This window comes from Myxine glutinosa, unplaced genomic scaffold (genome assembly GCF_964187855.1).
Source record: "Myxine glutinosa unplaced genomic scaffold, kmMyxGlut1.1 SCAFFOLD_3150, whole genome shotgun sequence".
Classification (NCBI taxonomy): Eukaryota; Metazoa; Chordata; class Myxini; order Myxiniformes; family Myxinidae; genus Myxine; species Myxine glutinosa.
This window is the reverse complement of record NW_027619243.1, coordinates 17,501-37,500: the sequence shown is the minus strand read 5'-3', so window position 1 is coordinate 37,500 and position 20,000 is coordinate 17,501. Positions and strand designations below refer to the sequence as shown.

The window sequence follows — 20,000 nt, the reverse complement described above, 5'->3', positions numbered from 1 at the left end:
AGGGTGCGGGGGTGCCCAGGGGAAGAAGGGCCCCTCCCCTCCCCCTCCCCCCCCCCCCGTTCCCCTCCCCCCCCTCCCCTCCCTCCCCCTTCCTCCCCTCCCCCTTCCCCCCTTCCCCCTCCCCCTCCCCCCCTCCCATCCCCTTCCCCCTCGTTCCCCTCCCCTTCTCTTCCCCCTCCCCTCCTCCTCCCCCTTCACACCAGGGGGGTTGACTCAGCCTGTCATCCCACCGAGGTCGGAAGTCGGAACTCATTGTCGTCAAATAAATGTAGCCTGTATGTTTCACTCTTTGTCACATGCCGTTGGTCCCATGTCAATCGGATGAAGTTGAAAAATTAACGTTACGAAGGTTCTCTCGGACGTACTGATTCCGAATAATGAAGTTGAAAAATTAACGTTCCGAAATACGCTAATTACGCTAACAGAAGCGCTGGAGGGAGCACTGCGCTCCCTCCCTTAGATTCCCTCCCTCTTCTGCTAGCGCTAATTACGCGTAACACACTAATTTTAAAACCCGAAGTTTTTTTAATTTTAAGGTGTGCTGTAGTCAGAAGCGCTAGAAGCGCTGCGCTCCCTCCCTTCGAATCCCTCTCTCTTCTGCTAGTGCTAATAATACGCTAATTTTAAAACCCGAAATTTTTTAAATGTTTATGTCTCCGTGACATTCCTGGGACCATCCCGAGTCGAACAGTACTTTCCGCTCGCAAATCCGTCCACGGGTTCTCGAGATCTTAGAGATCGTAGATAGATCAGGATACAGACACAGAGGCCAACTCTACTTTATATATATAGATATATATATATATATATATATATATATACACACACACATATACAGACTTGGCATTTAATATGGATTATTTTTTTGTGGGGATGAACTTACTTTTCAAGATGTCTTAGAACCAAAAGTTCATTGGAATTATGTTGAAATTATTCTAGATTTTGTTTATGTGACCTTTAAAAGAAACAAAAACCACATTTGACATTTCGAAGCAAATAAATTGATTCTTGAAAGTGATGTAAACTGATATCGAACTCAATTCACGGACAGTACTGTGTTAAACTTCTGTGCGTTTTCCAGAAGTATCTCTTGATTTTGCACATTAGCCCAAATTTTTTTTAAACAAAAGCTAAATTATGACTGGGATTACGGACAGTAAAATTACAGTTCAGTATTTCGTGTAACCCCCACGAGCATTCAGGAGAGCACGTACACGTCGAGGCATGCTGTTCACGAGATTTGCCAAGGTTTGGACAGGAATCGCTTGCCATGCAGTGACAATAGCCTGCTGCAATTCACGCACAGAGGCAGGCTGCTGGTCCAAGTTGTCGATTTGACGCGTTAATTCTGCCCACAAGTTCTCTATCGGATTCATATCCGGGGACATGGCAGGCCATGGCAGGCTCTACACCATGGTCAGCAAGAAAGTGTTGGATCATGCGAGCATGATGAGGCCGTGCATTGTCATCTTGGAAGACAAAGTTTCCTCGAAAGGCTGCATGAACAAATGGAAGCAATGCTTCTTCCAGAATAGCCCTGTGCTTGAACTGGTTCAGGTTTCCATTCAGAACAACCAGGTCAGTTTTGCCCCCTGCATGAAAAGCAGCCCAAACGGTCACCCCACCACCTCCAGCTTGGACTCTTGGCACTATACAATCTTCGTTGTAGGCTTCATGCACTTGTCTGCGCACTCGGACGCGGCCATTTTGACGACAGACCAGAAATCTAGACTTGTCACTGAAGATCACGTGATTCCAGTGTCCTGGCTGCCATTGACGGTGCTCTCTGCCCCCACTGCAATCGGCGCTGGCGGTGTTGTCTGGTCAGACGTGGCTTTCTCAGGGGACGCCTGGCACGATAGCCTGCTTGAACCAGTCGTTGGTTGACTCGCCTTCTGAATACAGGCACATTTGTCAGTTGCTGCCACTGAGCCCTAAGCCGATTAGCTGACTTGGTACGGCTATTGCGGACTAACCGGTGCAGCTGGCGATCATCCCTCGTTGTGGTTCTGCGGGGACGTCCTGACCTCGGTATTGGAGTAGGGACACCCCTCTGAGCATTTCGTTTCAGGATCTTTTACACCTGACCTTGAGTGATGCCATACTGCCGAGCAATAGCACGCTGTTTCATGCCGGAATTTCGTAAAGCCACCACTAAATGACAAACAGCATTGTCGAGTTGACGGACCATCTCCAGGGGAAGCGGCAATAACTTTTGTAGACGTGCAGCAGTTGTTTTCCACTAATACAGAATGCAACAACCCTTATATACCCGATTGTGAAGCCAATCGTCAAATGTACCTGTCCGTATATTTTGTCACGCCACCTGTGATATAATCCTGTTATTGACTTCTTGCTGCGACAGACAATCAGTGACATGGTTCTTTTAACAAAGAAATCACCGAAGCGTAAAAGAAACTCACCAGATTGATATACCGAGTTCAGAAAGTAAACCCAAGTCAAGAAAAAAAATATATTCCATATTAAATGCCAAGTCTGTATGTATATATATATATCATGATAAAGTTTTTATTTGAATGAGGTTTGGTTAATACATGTAAAATAAACTTCACTCAGAGTACAAAGGTACAAAGCATGATTGTTGGATTTTGGCAAACTGTTAGAAGTGATGAACCCATCCAAATCTTACCTCCAGGTCAAACTTCAGGTTCTGGTGGACCATCTGTGTTTCAAAAGTAAAAGCGTGCAGCTCCTCCGTAACAATCAGGGGACCCTGAAAAGGTAATGCATATCGTACCTGACATCATTGCATAACTCCATGTTGTTAATTGAGCAGTTAAACATGATGCCCTAATGTTTTCTACGTCACCTATTATCATGCATAGTAGCGCAAGAAAATAGCACGTGTCATTGGGGATCCAACATTTGAGATTCAAATGATTTAGGCTTCCTTGTCACCAGTTATTTGTATTAAATGTCTACACAAAGGAGCTGAAGTTTTTAACCAGCAACTCCAAGGAGCAAATGTGCAGCCACACCTGGAGGCTTCATTTATTACCTCGTTTGTTCTACCTCCAGCTGAGCATTTCTGTTCTTTCAGTTGCTGTGGGAGATACGTTAGGAGGGAGAAAACGGATGGAAGCAAATGGAGAGGGAAAAAAATGGAAGGAGGATCAATACAGGGTTATAGAAAACCAACAAATGGTACTTGAGTGACCGTGAGATGGTGTAATCTCACGCAGAGCCATTTACTCCGAATTTGGCAGGTATAACAGGGATGTATATCAAAGACTGCCACTTCACTTTTGTGGTCTTGCAAGTACAGTACACTAATCTTTCCAAAAAATACTGGGATTTCGTATTTGAAAAAAGATAGACATTTACAATGTGTCTAACCTGAGCCATTATTAAATTGCACTCAAACATGGGAAACTCCACTTGACAGGTAAGGCAATTCGGAATTTATCAACCGCACCTGGGACAGATAGAGACAATTATTTTCTGACTTAAGCAGCGAGATGACACCAGGCAAAAGGCCTCGTAACACATGCTTATTGCAGAATCGTCTAAATATTTTACAATTCCGAAGTGAACTTTAAACAAACTATCAAGATAAAAAGTTTGGTTGAAAGGTCTTGCATTCACTGACCAGGTGCCGGAACTCGACAGACAGGCTGCCATTGTTCGACTCTTCCATGTTCATTACTTTGGTGTTTGTGCCGAGAATGTTGAAACGTCGGCATCTGTTTGGAGAGAGATAGCTCCTTATATCTTCGAGGCACGACAATGTAACGTTTGTAAATTTGTTGCAGTATTCAGATGTTTGTACTTCCTTTTCAGCAACAAAAGAAACATCACGAGATAGGAATAAACTCAAAGTAATGCTCACCCTCTTACGGGGAGTTTGTCCACATCCCTAAAAGGGAATGGTAAAAACAAAACAACAAAAAAAAAACATCAAAAGTTGAATGTTCAAGTTGAACATCACACTCACACGCACTCTCACACGCACACACACACACACACACACACACACACACACACACACACACACACACACACACACACACACCTTTTATTACATTCAACATGGATCATAACATCTAATCAAAGGGGGAGCTGAATTACAGTGAGGACAACACAAAACATTGTACTCGTTTTGTTTTATAGTTGTGAATTTAACCCAGACTAAACAGCTTCAAGGTGAGTATGCTACGTCTGAGCTATGCTTTCTACATGTAACCATACTAAGCAGTCTGGAGGCTCCAGAATAGACAGGAAACACTTTTACTGGAAGGATGGAATTTAATGGCTATCTTATGGTGAAAATTGCTTTTGTATCTCATAAAACTCCCTCAAGATGAAGACCCAACAGGTAGGCCTGTTTATCTTGTTTTGAATAATGTTGATACATTTTTGGCTGTCTTTTGAGTAATCGAGGGCTGGCAGGATGGCCTAGAGATATGTACACTCGCCTCTGAGCTGTCTGTCCTGGGTTTGAATCTCGACCCAGCTATAAACTGTCTTTCTGGTGTTTCACATGGAGGGCGATTCTGCTGTCCCTCGACAACAACAACAACAACAGGCATTTTAAGGCCATTTTCCCTCCCAGAGCAGGGGTTAGCCTTGCGGGCCCCATGATAATTTTCTCCATTTTGCCCTATTTTCTGCATCTCCCCTTGTTAACCCCCTTGCCCACATTTCTTCTTCCACCACCTTTAGCCAAGTCTTTCTCGGTCTTCCCCGTCCTCTACTTCCTTCCACATTCATTTCCATCACTCTTATCAACCGGTCACTTTCATCCTTCCTCAACACATGACCAAACCATCTCAACCTGTTTCTCTTCACAGCATCAATCACAGGCTCTATTCCCATCATCTTTCGCAATTCATCATTTGTCTTCCTCTCTCTCAACGATACTCCGCACATCCACTGAACCATTCGCATTTCCACCCTTTCTAGCCTTCGTTGCTGCTCTACGTTCATTACCCATGTCTCGCTCCCATAAATCACAACACTTCTCACACATGCAGCATACACCTTTCCCTTCAGCCTCAACACTCCCCTCCTCATCAGCACGCCACTCAGTTCCCGAAACTTCTTCCATGCACATCTCACTCCAGCAACTGTTGCCGAGTCTGATCCACCTTCTCCATTCAGCATGTCTCCAAGGTAGCAAAATGTTTTCACACCTTCCAGCTTCATGCCGTCTCCAAGATCCAACTCAACATTTCCTCTATCTGCAGCTCCCTCTGTGCACACCTTACACTTGAATGTGGCTGTCCCTCGGATGGACGTTAAACATCCCATCTGCTAGCATTTGTTGGTGGAGGCTAAATTAAAGATCTCACAGTGTCCTTCACAAAGAGAAGAGAAGGCAAGCTATCTCCGGCACCCTGGCTAAGTTTCAATTTCCTGCCCACCCAATCAAGTATAATGCGTTGGAGTGGTGACGGTCCCTAATTGTAACCCGAGCCAAGAAACGGCTTCGGTCAAACTGACGTACTGTCAGTGAGTGACACACTCCCAGGTACATGATTGAGTGAGCGAGTGAGTGGTAGGTTTTCTAAAAAGGTATATGAGGACATTAGACAAGTTTGCATTATGGGACAAATTAACGCCACAACTGATATTAAATGTCTATAAATCAGAGCAGGTGTCTCAAAATCTTTATACATGGATAGCTTGAGATGATAAAGGGCCAGCCTTGTGACAGAAGCTCATAAAACCTCGAGTTGGTTGCAACTTTGTGTTCTGCAGTTTCCACAATTTCAGTGATTGTGGGTTCTTTCAACTATAAACTGTTCTATCGTTGATTGAAATGTAAATGTAGTAAATGTATCTTGTATGTGTAGTTCACCTACTGACCTGTCAATGGTGGCTTTCACTTTGAGCTGGTAATTGAGCTCCATGAGCTTCACTAAAAGCCTAGAAGAAGACAAAAAAAAAAAAAGAAAAAAAAAAGAAGAAGCATTTGGTTGATCTTGCGTTCTGAAAAAAATCAACAATAGGTTGTGGGATTCAATTAATCGTTCGCACGCAATTTTATACTCGGCCGGTGAGGTATCGGCTCAAGGACTTACCTAAGTTTCACCGTAAACTGTACTCCCGTTTTGAGCACAAGGGGGCGCTGAGGGTGTGTGGGCATGCAGGGTTGTCGCTCCACGACAAAAGAGCTACATGGAGGATGGTGAGGCAGAAAACAGAAATCTTAAGAATCATGCCAAACTCAGAGGCTCACCCCTACAATACCTTCCTCAAAACAGAACCAAACTGCATACAGCTTAAAAATAAGACCAATCTTCACCCACTCTCTGCTGATCTGGAAGTGATTAGTTGCCAGTCTGACAAATGGAAGATGTCATTCAAGCCTGGCAATTTAATCTCGCTCTCACGCTGTCACTCCGGAAGTATCATCAAATGAACCAACTTATCTATAAAGATGATCATCCACTGGAAGAGGTTCAGTCTCTTGAACTTGTAAGACTCACCATAAACCATGACCTATCATGGGCTGAACAGATTAAAAAGGTGGCCTCAAATATCAGCCGCAAACTGGGAATCCTCCATCGCACAAAGTCCTTCCTTGGCACACCTGAATTCGTATTCACCCACAAGGCCTTCATCTACAGCTTGCTGGGGTATTCCTCTCCCCTCTGGGCTAGCTCTCCTGCCTCAGTGGAAACCAAGGCCTTTAATATTACTGGAATCTCCCGTGATAAAGCCGAGTCTATGGGTCGACCTGTGGAACAATTTCAAAATTATTTCAAAGCTTGTAGAGCCTCGTTGGCACGATTTTGGGTGCTTTATGTGCCATTTTTGAGAATTCACCCAGCGGGTTGACTGGTGTGTACTCTTGGAGCTTATTTGCCCCTCCAACCTCTCCTCTCCTTCAAATAACACGTTGTCCTTTAAAGCTTGACGTTCCCATCTTCATTTCTGATACAGCTTTACCTGTGGACTTGGTTTCTTCTCCATGCTTTGGTGATGCAAGGATTTCACCTTCTGAGAACTTGTTAAATACCACAACACAACATGCATTTTAAAGCCATTTTGCCTGCTAGAGCGGGGGTTCGCCTTGCGGTCCCCATGACGATCTTCTCCATTTTGCCCTATTTTCTGCATCTCCCCTTGTTAACCCCCTTGCCTGCATTTCTTCTTCCACCATCTTTAGCCAAGTCTTTCTCGGTCTTCCACGTCCTCTACTTCTTTCTACATTCATTTCCATCACTTTTCTCAACCAGTCACTTTCATCCTTCCTCAACACATGACCAAACCATCTCAACCTGTTTCTCTTCACAGCATCAATCACAGGCTCTATTCCCATCATCTTTCGCAATTCATCATTTGTCTTCCTCTCTCTAAACGATACTCCGCACATCCACCGAACCATTCGCATTTCCACCCTTTCCAGCCTTCGTTGCTGCTCTACGTTCATTATCCATGTCCCGCTCCCATAAATCATAACACTTCTCACACATGCAGCATACACCGTTCCCTTCAGCTTCAATGACACTCCCCTCCTCATCAGCAGGCCACTCAGTTTCCGAAACTTCTTCCATGCACATCTCACTCGAGCAACCGTTGCAGAGTCTGATCCACCTTCTCCATTCAGCACGTCTCCGAGGTAGCAAAATGTTTTCACACCTTCCAGCTTCACGCCGTCTCCAAGATCCAACTCAACATTTCCTCCACCTGCAGCTCCCTCTGTGCACACCTTACATTTGAATGTAGCGGCCACACTGGTTAATGACCCTCTCAGACCACTACATTTTTGATGAACCCACTCAGCGCACATTGTACATTGAATGGAGTTCATTCAGACACCCTTCCTGCACACAGCACATGGCTACTTCCCAGTTCTTTCCACCTCACCACATGCTTTACCACTTGCCATCACCTTCGTCATTCGGATATTCACCTTCAGACCTTTTGTCTCCACACATTCCTTCCACTTGTTGATCTTTTCCTTCAGTCCATCCATACTTTCCGCAATCAACACCAGATCATCTGCATACAACAACTCCCATGGTAAACACTCCTTTACGTTCTGAGCCAGCACATCTATCACAGCTACAAATAGTAGTGGCCTTAGTACCGACCCCTGATGCACTCCCACCTTCACCTCAAACTCACCACAGTTCCCTTCCTTTGTCCTTACAGCTGTGCACGCTCTTTTGTACATTGCCATCACTACTGTGATCAACCATTCCTCCACTCCTAACTTCCTCAATGCCCATGTCACTACTTCGCGTGGAACCCTATCGAATGCTTTCTCCAGATCAACAAACCCAAGAAACAACTTCTTCCTCTTCTCCATGTACTTCTCCTGCAACTGCCTCACAATAAAAAGCACGTCTGTCGTTCCTCTTCCTGGCATAAATCCAAACTGCATTTCGTCGATCTTCACTTTCTTCCTTATCCTCCTCTCCAACACCCTTTCCAATACCTTCATTCCATGCTCCAATAACTTTATCACTCAATACGAGCCACAGTCCAGAGGGTCACCTTTCCCTTGTATAGAGGGACGAGGGTACTCAGTTCCCAATCCACTGGAATGTGGCCTTCTTTCACTGCCAGATTACAGGTCTCTGTCATTCTCTTCACACCCCAAATTCATGCTGCCTTCAACATATCTCCCACAACTCCCGTCGGCCCTCCTGCTTTTCTACTCTTCATTGCTTTTATCGCTTCCTCAACTTCCTTCTCAGTTATCTTCTCTGCCGGTCCTAAAACTGGGTTACTCTCTATGTTGCTATCCCATTCATTCTCTGCATTCAACAGCATTTCCATATATCTCTTCCATCTTCCTTTAATGCCATCTGGGTCCACAACGATTTGTCCCACTTCATCCTTCAAGCAACTCACCCCCATCACATCACACCTCTCTTTCGCTATCAGCTTTGCAATCCTGAATACCGATCTCTGACCCTCTTCTGAATCCAAGCGTTCTCCGAACATTTTCCTACATGCCTCCTGCGCCTTTGCTACTACCTCTTTCTTTGCAGCCTTCTTGGCTGCCTTATAACTTTCATGCTCTGCATTTTCTGCCCCCGTACCCTTTGCCTTCTGCCACTCCTTGAACTTCTTCCTCTTCTCATCAATCCTCTTTCCAACTTCATCATCCCACCACAATGTTTCCGAGTGCCTCGGTGGTCCTTTTGTCCATCCACATACCTCACCAACGGCTCCCAACAGACTATCTTTCATTGACATCCAACCACTTTCAAGCTCAACCACATCATCCTCGACCCTACTCAACCTCACTTTTAATGCCTCCCTTAAGGTCACCTCTTTCAACCTCCACACCTTCATTCTCGCTTCGTACTTCACCCGCCGAGCTCTCCTCGCACCTTTCACCTTTATGTCGCAGACAACCAAGTGGTGCTGTAAAACAGCCTCCTCCCCCGGGATCACCTTTGTGTCCCGGAGGTGCCCCCTATCTCGCCTACGCACCATCAGGTAGTCAACGGTTGTCGTCGACCCACCTGACGTGTATGTAACAAGCTTATTATCCTCTTTCTGGAATTGAGTATTACAAATCAACAAATCAGCTCCATCAGCAAACTCCAAAATCCTTTCACCTTCTCCATTTCTCACACCATATCCGTAACCCCCATGAACTCCCTCAAAACCGTCCATACTCCTTCCGACATGTCCATTTAGGTCTCCTCCTACCACAACAACTTCCTCATCTTTCACATTTTCCATCAGCTTCTCTATTGCACACCAGAACTTGTCCTTCTCCTCATCGCTCCGACCAACCTGGGGAGCATATCCCGAGATGACGTTCACCAAGAGCTTTCCAATCATCATTTTCACCATCATCGACCGATCACTCACTCTAGGCACACTCACCACACTGTCTACAAACTCCTCAGAAAACAGGACACCAACACCATTCACGCCCTCCGGGCACCCTTGCCACACAAACTTGTATTTCTGTCCCTGCCAACCCTTCACCATTCTCACACCACTTCCCTTCAATCTCGTCTCTTGCACACAACATATGTCCACTCTTCTTCTGACCAATACTTCCACCACTTCTACTGATCTCCCTGTCATTGTCCCTACATTCCATGTCCCAAACCTCAGAAACCGATCTCCACTTCGGGCATCAGACGTTTCGTCGTCATAAATGGAGTGATTTCCACCCTTGCTTCGATCGGGTGCCCCACCTTGAGTTTTGACGAGAGGGAGTGGGGTCCCCCACGGGGTACTTCGGGCTGTACCCTGCCCATATGCAGTTGTAATTGTCATGGTTCTCTTTTTGAGGCAATGTTTTTCTGGCCGGATGCCCTTACTGACGCCAACCCTTTTAGTCGCCCCCTACGACACGCAGGGATACGGTGTACCTATTCTAAACCGGGGTAAACACCGGGGAAATGTTAAATGTGACTGTCCATTCGGCTTCATCCTGAGCGCAGCCGCTGCACAAGATCCTTTCAACCGTGCTCACCGCCGACCATTCACCCATGTATAACTCGCTGTGGTTTACTGTACAAATTGCTTGCTGGAGATAGGTTGTCACATCGAGAGTCATGAGTTAACTTGAATGAAAATGAATGAATGATCGTTTTAAGGCCATTTTTCCCCGCTAGAGCAGGGGTCAGCCTTGCGGGCCCCATGACAATCATGGTTCCCTGTTTGAGGCAAAGTTTTTATGGCCGGATGCCCTTCCTGACGCCAACCGTTGGTCACGCTCTTACGATGCGCAGGGATATGGTGTACCTATTCTAAACCGGGGTACACACCTTATAGTTGCATTGTTGTCTGTGACGTTTGTACCGATTTAATTTGGGGATTTTTGGGAAAGTCAGTAAGTGGTACATTTAATTAATATTGCTGTGACTGAGGGAGACATTTGGCGTTAGTTACCTTTGGGGATTCATATACATTCCTTTTAAAGTTACCCTTCTGTCTCCTGTCATACTCCAACACAAATAAGGCGACAATTTTCATCTCACTTATGAAGGTTGGCCTGGTGTTGGCTTAGCGGTTAGGGTGCCGGCTTGGGATTCGAGGATCCTGAGTTCGAATCCCGGTCGATCGCTGAATTAACGCCAGGGGGGTTGACTCAGCCTGTCATCCTTCCGAGGTCGGCAAATTGAGTACCAGCTTGCTGGGATGAATGATCCCGGTGTGTACCCTGGTTTAGAATAGGTACACCGTATCCCTGCGCATCCTAAGAGGCGACCAAGGGTTGGCATCAGGAAGGGCATCCGGCCATAAAAAAAAAACATTGCCTCAAACAGGGAACCATGATTGTCATGGGGCCCGCAAGGCTAACCCCCGCTCTAGCAGGGAAAATGGCCTTAAAACGATCATTCATTCATTCATTCATTCATATGAAGGAGCTGATTTCCATCAGAGAAGTTCTATTCTATTTTAATCTCTTCCACCATATGTTCTACGTTGCTATTATTTATCATGTTCGGTTATTTACTTACTCCGCAATGCCCCTTTAAGGAATCGTTTTAAAAATGGCAACTGATATGAGATAAAAGTGAACACAATAGTCCTCTTTTATCTCATATCAGTTGCCATTCAAAACACGATCACATTCACCATTTGTATCAAAAATGCAATTCAACTTATTTATATATATATATATATATATATATATATATATATACAGTCACGTGAAAAAGTAAGTACACCCCATGTAAAGTTTTGACTTTTTCAACATATTTCAACATACAGCTATTTGATCTTCATTTCAACAATATTGATAGATAAAGGTGATATTTTAGCATGCGGTGCTACGCGCGTGACTTGCTACCAAGGAGGAAGCGGACAACGCGGTAAGTTTGATGTCCTTTATTCAAAGAGGTCACTGCAGTACTGGCGCGCTCCGGGCTGCGCGCCCGGTGTATATCCTGAGGCCACGCCTACCCCTGGGGCGTGGCCGCCGCCCACTTGGTGCGCGGAATGATGTCACCACGCCAGTGGGCTTTCGTGTACGCCACAGGCGCCCCCCCAGAATTCCCGCGAACCTGGAGGGCCAGTTTGCGGGGCAAACGGATGACCCGGCCGAAGCGCCCTCTGGCGACCGGCAGCGTCCAGGGTGCAGGGATGCCAGGTGGGATGCCCCCGGCTGTACCCGGGATGGGTGCCAGACCGGGGGGCGGCGTGCCTGCGGTGCTGGGCGGTGCCGGGGGTCCGCCCGCAGAGGGGCGGCCCCGACGCGGGGGCCGAGCCACCGGCGGTGGGTGGTCCACGTCGAGGTGGGCCGGCTTGAGGCGGTCTATGGAGACCCGGTCAGGAGTGCCGCCGATGTCCAGGGTGAAATGTTTCACCCCGGTCTCCAGCACGCGGAAAGGCCCGTCGTACGGGGGCCGCAGTGGTGTCCAGTGGGCGTCGTGCCGGACGAAGACGTACTCCGTGGTGCGAAGCTCCGGGGCGACGTGTGTAGGAGGGTGCCCGTGGTGCGCCGTCGGCACCGGGGCGAACCTCCGGGCAGTCTCCTGCAGCGCAGAACGCTCCTGCGCCGCGGACCAAGGTGCCGTGGGGTCGGGGAGGAACTCGCCCGGCACCCGCAGCGGTTGTCCAAAGACCAGCTCCGCCGCGGATGCGCGCAGGTCATCCTTGGGCGCCGTCCGGAGGCCCAGCAGGACCCAGGGGAGCCTGCCGACCCAGCCGCCGTCGCGGAGGGTGGCCCGGAGCGCGGCCTTCAACGAGCGGTGGAATCGCTCGCACAGGTCGTTGGCCTGGGGGTGGTAGGCCGTGGTTCGGTGCAGCTGGACGCCGAGCCCCCGCGCGACCGCGGCCCAGAGCTCCGAGGTGAACTGGGGGCCGCGGTCGGACGAGATGTCCGAGGGGGCGCCGAACCGGGCGACCCAGGTGGCGATGAACGCCTGCGCGACGTCTGCCGCCGTCGTCGCCGCCAAAGGCACGGCCTCCGGCCACCGGGTGGTGCGGTCCACCATGGTGAGGACATGGGTGAAACCCCGCGAGGGGGGCAGAGGTCCCACCAGGTCCACGTGAACGTGGTCGAACCGACGTTCCGGCACCGTAAACGGGACCAAGGGGGCCTGGGTGTGTCGGTGCACCTTTGCGCGCTGGCACGCGAGGCACATCCTGGCCCAGCCACGGACGGCCTTCCGGAGGCCATGCCAGACAAACTTGTCGGCGACCAACAGCTGGGAGGCCCTCGTGCCCGGGTGGGACAGGCCGTGGATGGCGTCAAAAACCTGGCGCTGCCAGCCTGCGGGCACGATGGGGCGAGGCCGCCCGAGGGAGACGTCGCAAACGAGGGCCGTGCCCGCGCCGTCGAAGGGCACCTCGGTGACGCGGAGGCCCGTGACGGCGGTCCGCAGGGCCTGGACCCCGGGGTCGGCGGCCTGGTCCGCTGCCATCCGGGCATAGTCGATGTCAAGGTGAACTGCGTGGGCGACGGCCCGGGAAAGGCAATCGGCCACCGGGTTGTCCTTTCCCGCGACGTGCCGGATGTTCGTCGTGTACTCGGACACGGCCGCGAGGTGACGCTGTTGCCGGGCCGACCACGGCTCGGCGACCTTGCCCATCGCGAAAACCAGCGGCTTGTGGTCGACGAAGGCCATGAACGCACGGCCCTCGAGCAGATGGCGGAAGTGCCTGACCGCCAGGTGAAGCCCAAGCAACTCGCGGTCGAAGGTGCTGTAACGGCGTTCGGGCGGGCGAAGCTGCCGGCTGAAGAACGCCAGCGGTTGCCAAGCTCCATGCACCCATTGCTCGTACACCGTGCCCACCGCGTAGTCCGAGGCGTCGGAGGTGAGGGCGATCGGTGCATCGAGCGCCGGGTGCGCGAGCATGGTGGCGTTGGCCAAGGCGAGCTTCGCGCCCGAGAACGCCGCGTCCATCTGCTCGGTCCAGGTAACGTCACCTTTGCCCGGCTTCCCTCGAAGGGCCTCGTGTAAGGGGCGCAGGAGCTGGGCGATGCGGGGCAGGAACCGATGGTAAAAGTTTACCATGCCCAGGAACTCCTGGAGCCCCTTGATCGTGCGGGGGCGCGGAAACCCCTTCACCGCCTCCACCTTGGCCGGTAGGGGGACCGATCCCGTGCCTGGTGACGCGGTGCCCCAAAAAGTCGATTTCAGCGACACCGAACCGGCACTTGGCGGGGTTCACGATCAGGCCGTGCTGGCCCAGACGTTCGAAGAGCGTGCGGAGATGGTGTAGGTGCTCTTCGCGGGACGCGCTGGCGACGAGGATGTCGTCCAGGTAGACGTACAAAAAATCCAAGCCGCGCAAGACGCTGTCCATGAGGCGCTGGAACGCCTGAGCCGCATTTTTCAAACCGAAGGGCATCCGAAGGAATTCGAAAAGCCCGAATGGCGTGATGACAGCCGTCTTCGGGATGTCCTCCGGCCTGACAGGGACCTGATGGTAGCCGCGTACGAGGTCCACCTTTGAAAAGAAGGACATATTCGCCAAGCGGGCGGAAAAGTCCTGAATGTGGGGGACGGGGTAGCGGTCGGGGGTGGTGGCGTCTTTGAGGCGCCGGTAGTCCCCGCACGGTCGCCATCCCCCACCGGGCTTGGGCACGATGTGGAGCGGGGACGCCCACGCGCTCTCAGAGCGCCGCACGATGCCGAGCCGCTCCAGCGTAGCGAACTCCGCTTTCGCTACCGCGAGCTTCGTCGGCTCGAGGCGGCGTGCCCGGGCGTCGACCGGTGGCCCGGCGGTGGGGATGTGGTGTTCCACCCCGTGCTTGATAGTCCCCGCCGAGAAGGTCGGCCGCGTGAGAGCCGGAAAACCCGCGAGGAGGCGGGCGAATTCGTCCGCTGCCGGAAGCGTACAGATGAACCTGGCTGGAACGGAACCGCTCAGCAAGCCACTCGGCGAGCCGCTCTGTGAGCTGCTCAAGGAGCCGGGCAGCACACACGCGAGCGAGCTGAACGTCTCAGCCTGGACAAGCCTTCTGCGCTTTACATCGACCAGTAATCCATTAGCACATAAGAAGTCCGCGCCGAGCAGTGCCATGGGCACGTCGGCCGTAACGAACGACCAACGGAAAACCTGACCTCCGAACCGCAGGGAGAGACAGCGTTTTCCGTACGTGCGTATAGACGTACCATTGGCCGCAAGCAGCGCGGGACCTCGGCCCGCGGTGTGCTTGTCGGACGTACGGGCAGGAACGACACTCACCTGCGCTCCCGTATCGCACAGGTAATGGCGCCCGGACAAGGTGTCCGTTATGTACAGAAGGCTGTTGGAATTGCCGACGCTCACCGTTGCCACCGAGCGCCGGCTCGCCCGTTTCCCGACCTGCCGAATGAGCACGGCGGGCGACACTGCCGAGCCTCGTGGCCGAACTTGGCGTGGAAGAAACACCAGGCGGGCAGCTGCGGCGTCGGAGGCCATGGTTTTCTTTGCGGCGGCGGTGGTGGTGGTCGGGGCATGGCGGCGGACACGAGGTGCGGTGCATCGGGGAAAGCCTCGGGAGCCTCGGGAGCAGCAACCGCGCCAAGACTCGCCTGCGTGGCCAAAGCCGCGTAGTATTTGTCGGCCTCGGCAGCGAGCGCACGGGGTTCCGTTAACACGGAACCAGCCAAAGCGAGGCGGACTCGTGCTGGCAGCTGGCGTCGAAACAACGCCCGGAATAGAGCGTTCGGGGTTTCGCTGCCCATGAGCGCCAGCATATGGTCCATACGGACCGACGGTCACATGTCCCCGATCTCGGGGAGGTCCAAGAGGCGATCGGCCCGTGCGTCCACCGTAAGGCCGAACGTGGCGAGGAGGAGACGCTTGACCGCCTCGTACTTGCCGTCGGCAGGTGGATCCCTTCGGACCGATTCGACGCGGGTGGCCGTGCCGGGCCCGAGGGCGGCGACCACGTGGCAGTACATGGTCTCGTCCACCGTGATGCCTCGAAGTCGGAACTGGGCTTCCGCCTGCAGGAACCAAACTTCGGGTTGTGACTCCCAGAATTCGGGGAGCTTGATGGAGACCGCGTTGGTCGCCATTGTTGCGGCGGTTTCGGGTAGTCAGCGACGGCTGACTCGAATGTCGGAGGTCACCAATTTAGCACGCGGTGCTACGCGCGTGACTTGCTACCAAGGAGGAAGCGGACAACGCGGTAAGTTTGATGTCCTTTATTCAAAGAGGTCACTGTAGCACTGGCGCGCTCCGGGCTGCGCGCCTGGTGTATATCCTGAGGCCACGCCTACCTCTCGGGCGTGGCCGCCGCCCACTTGGTGCGCGGAATGATGTCACCACGCCAGTGGGCTTTCGTGTACGCCACAATATAATATAACAAATATCATGAAACATTGACATTTTGTAGTCCATTGTGTAATTTAAATAAATATAAGTGCAAATTTCGCATGTGGAAAAAGTAAGTACACCCCGCCATTTATCACTACTTCAAATACCTAAAATTACAATCAGGTGCACCAGCTCAGGTGCAAATGATTAGAACATCATTAGAGAGGATCTTGGAGGAACCTGTCTTATTTAAACCTCAGACATTTCGTTTAGTTTGCTCTTTGTTGTTGAAGTGTGCGGTATCACCATGCCTAGCTCAAAAGAGCTCTCTGATGCCTTCAGAAAGAAAGTTATAGATGCCTACGAGTCTGGGAAGGGATTTAAAAAGATCTCCAAACAATTTTAAATCAATCATTCGACTGTCCGGAAGATCATCTACAAGTGGAGAAGATTTCAAACAACTGCCAACTTGTTTCGGCCAGGCCTCCCCAGCAAGTTCAGCCCGAGAGCAGACCGCAAGATGCTGAAAGAAGTCTCTAAGAACCACAGAATGTCATCACGGGACCTACAGGTAGCTCTTACCACTGTTGATGTCAAAGTGCACGAGTCTACCATTAGAAAGAGGCTGCACAAATTTGATCTACATGGGAGGTGTGCCAGGAGGAAACCTTTGCTGTCGAGAAAGAACATCAGGGCAAGACTAAAGTTTGCCAATGAGCACCAAGGCAAAGACCAGCACTTCTGGAACAATGTGCTCTGGACAAATGAGTCGAAGGTAGAGCTATTTGGCCACAGTACCAGAAGACATGTTTGGCGAAAACCAAAGACAACATTTGACTTCAAGAACCTGATACCAACTGTAAAGCATGGTGGTGGAAATATTATGGTTTGGGGCAGCTTTGCTGCATCAGGGCCTGGGCAGCTCACCATCATAGAATCCACTATGAATTCTTCATTGTATCAGAGGGTGCTTGAGGATAATGTGGGACCATCTGTCGGCAAGTTGAAGCTCAACCGAAGGTGGACCTTGCAACATGACAATGACCCTAAACATCTATCTATAATTCCAGCAATCTCTGTGTGTATGTGTGTGTGTCTGTGTGTGTGTGTGTCTGTGTGTGTGTGTGTGTGTTTGTCTGTGACCGCTGTTTCTCGACAACCACGGGTCCGATCTAATTGAAACTTGCCAGGTATATTGCTGGGGACCCGAGGATGTGCCTTTTCAAGGTTTTAAATTAATCGCAGAAGTAGTTACCGAGCTATGTCCAAAAAACGATTCAACCAATCAGAGAGCAGCGAGCTATCACGTGTGCCGAACGTGGCGAACAGACTCTGCCTCGGATGGCACATTTGAGAGCGTATTCATTTATTTCCCGTCGGCAAACTATGTTGGCGCTATGTTGGCGTTAAACGATGTTTTAAAACTAATTAAAACTAATTTGCGATTCTTTCGCTTTCCTGCGATATGCGACCTTCCGGACAGTCAAATGAGGACGTCACTTCCGGACTTACGGATAGTCATAGTGACGCTGAACTGATGCTGAACGTGGCGAGCAGACACTGCCTTGGACGGCACATTTGAGAGCGTATTCATTTATTTGACGTTGCAATCTGTGTTGATTGTTGTAAGGTACGATCGATTGTAGTACATACATATTTATATTTTGTACATATTCATTACGGGCACGTCACGGGTACGGGTACGGTACGGGTACGGTACCGGGTACGGTACGGTTACGGGTACACCACGTACGGGCACGTCCTAGTACCAGTAAATCCACCAAGGAATGGCTGAAAAGAAAGAAATGGAGGGTTCTGGAATGGCCAAGTCAAAGCCCAGATCTAAATCCCATTGAGATGTTGTGGGGGGATTTGAAACGAGCTGTGCATACAAGAAACCCCTCAAACATCGCACAGCTGAAAGAATTCTGCATGGAGGAGTGGGCAAAAATTTCTCCCAGTCGATGTCAGAGACTGGTAGACAGTTATAAGAAACACCTACTTGAGGTTGTTTCTGCCAAAGGGGGCAATACCACCTATTAGAGCCAAGGGTGTACTTACTTTTTCCACATGCGAAATTTGCATTTATGTTTATTTAAATTATACAATGGACTACAAAATGTATGTTTCATGATATTTGTTATATTATATCACCTTTATCTATCAATATTGTTGAAATGAAAATCAAATAGCTGTATGTTGAAATATGTTGAAAAAGTCAAAACTTCACATGGGGTGTACTTACTTTTTCACGTGACTGTATATATATATACACATACACATATATATATACATACATACATACATATTACTTGAGTACCAGTTCACTGGTAATTCCCTGTTTGTCGTTGAAGGCGGCAAAAAGGGTTGGCGTCAGGAAGGGCATCCGGCCGTAAAACATTGCTTCAAAAAGGGGACCAAAAAACAACAACTACCACGGTCCCCGAAAAGGCCAACCCCCGCTTTGCGGGGAAAAATGGCCTCTAAACGGTGGTTTTATACACACATAAAATTTTTAGATATATATTTCACCTCTTGACAAGTGTGCAGAAGAGTTGAGTGGCCTGTGTCTCAATACGAGGTCTCTGGCTGGGGATGGGATCTCCATTGTAAGACACCTTCAGCTGCAGTTCATCGAGACGCTTGAGCTGCTGCTTCACCTGGAGCAAGCTCTCAGCCAAAGTAGTGCACCTGTAGAAGGTCACAAGGTCCCACAATAGTGCATGACACATTTTGCAGTTATATTTTCTTTGGCAGGAGCCGAAGACAATCAAATCCACACAATAGGAATAACATCTATTTGGGAATAGGAGATTCAAAAGAACATCGGTATCACTGACAAAACAGCTGCTCTTCAAAACATTCATGAAAAACTGAGAGTATGAAGAAAATAAAGGAAACTTGTACTGTAAAACAGCCCAGCTGGAGTAAAACGTTCTATATTTGAGTTGCTTTCCTTTCTTTTCATATGCAGCACATAGCCAATTGCATCAGTTACGTGGGGAGCAGCTGTGCCACCGATGCAATGTCCCATGTGTGAGTTAAAAAGTTGGTGGGGGAAAAAAAACTCTCCACCTCGCTTATGATCAGCTAACCAGGTCTGCAGTTGGTCCAGGCAGGTGTTGGGAGGACCACCGATGCATGCTATCTGTTGTCTCCTCTTCCACTCCTCCAGTTCCTCGTTAAGGACAGAATTCTGCAGAGTCTCAATGTCTCCCATTAGCTCCTCCATGCTCTTGAGAAGGTCCTGCAGAAGAGTCAGTTCGGTGTTTTCACCATTCATTGGCAACTAGGTCCATTTCATTGAGGTTTAAAAACAACTAAATGTACAATGTATGGAAGCAACAGAACATCGATCGTCTCTTGTGCGGTTTATTATTTATTTATTTTTGCAAAAGAAAGACGTCCAATCCGTTGTTTCTCTTTTTTCTTCTCTTTTTACCTATGGAATTGCATCTCTCGGACAGTCAAATCTCACTTTTCCAGCAAGGAGGCAACCCAACATAATCTCGTGCCAGCTTCCAAGCCGACCAATGATGTTTTCTACCCTGCATTTTGTTAACTCCCTGCACCCTCTTCTTGTAATTGTAAGCTTCCTCTCTGCCAGATCCCATTCAAACATCCACCAAACTGTTCTGTGTCCACTTGTTTCTTGCCCATTCAAACTAATATATAAAAACCTGTGTACCATTTACAGAGCATTGATGCTACCAAAACAGTTTATTGGCAAAGGTTCTACTGGGTGCTTTTCCATTGCCTTCCCAGCGTCATTGGTCCGTTCACTATCCTCTTTAATGCAAGGAAGCAGCATGCACCATTTATTTATAAAGTCTATGTCGTGACTTGGCCAG

The 20,000-nt window shown here is 49.6% G+C and overlaps 1 protein-coding gene across 1 annotated transcript in view; it reads right to left on the bottom strand.

Moving 5' to 3' along the window:
* The window catches only part of LOC137431708 (signal transducer and activator of transcription 3), a 41,568-nt gene that overhangs the window by 10,888 nt on the left and 10,680 nt on the right, over positions 1-20,000 (bottom strand). Inside the window, exons 4-11 of the mRNA XM_078769568.1 lie at positions 19,245-19,396; positions 18,682-18,840; positions 6,045-6,137; positions 5,830-5,889; positions 3,851-3,877; positions 3,611-3,704; positions 3,020-3,064; positions 2,651-2,734 (exon numbers count right to left, since the gene is read on the bottom strand). Of these exons, the coding sequence (XP_078625694.1) occupies positions 2,651-2,734; positions 3,020-3,064; positions 3,611-3,704; positions 3,851-3,877; positions 5,830-5,889; positions 6,045-6,137; positions 18,682-18,840; positions 19,245-19,396 (714 nt within the window). The remainder of the gene's footprint in view (positions 1-2,650; positions 2,735-3,019; positions 3,065-3,610; positions 3,705-3,850; positions 3,878-5,829; positions 5,890-6,044; positions 6,138-18,681; positions 18,841-19,244; positions 19,397-20,000) is intronic.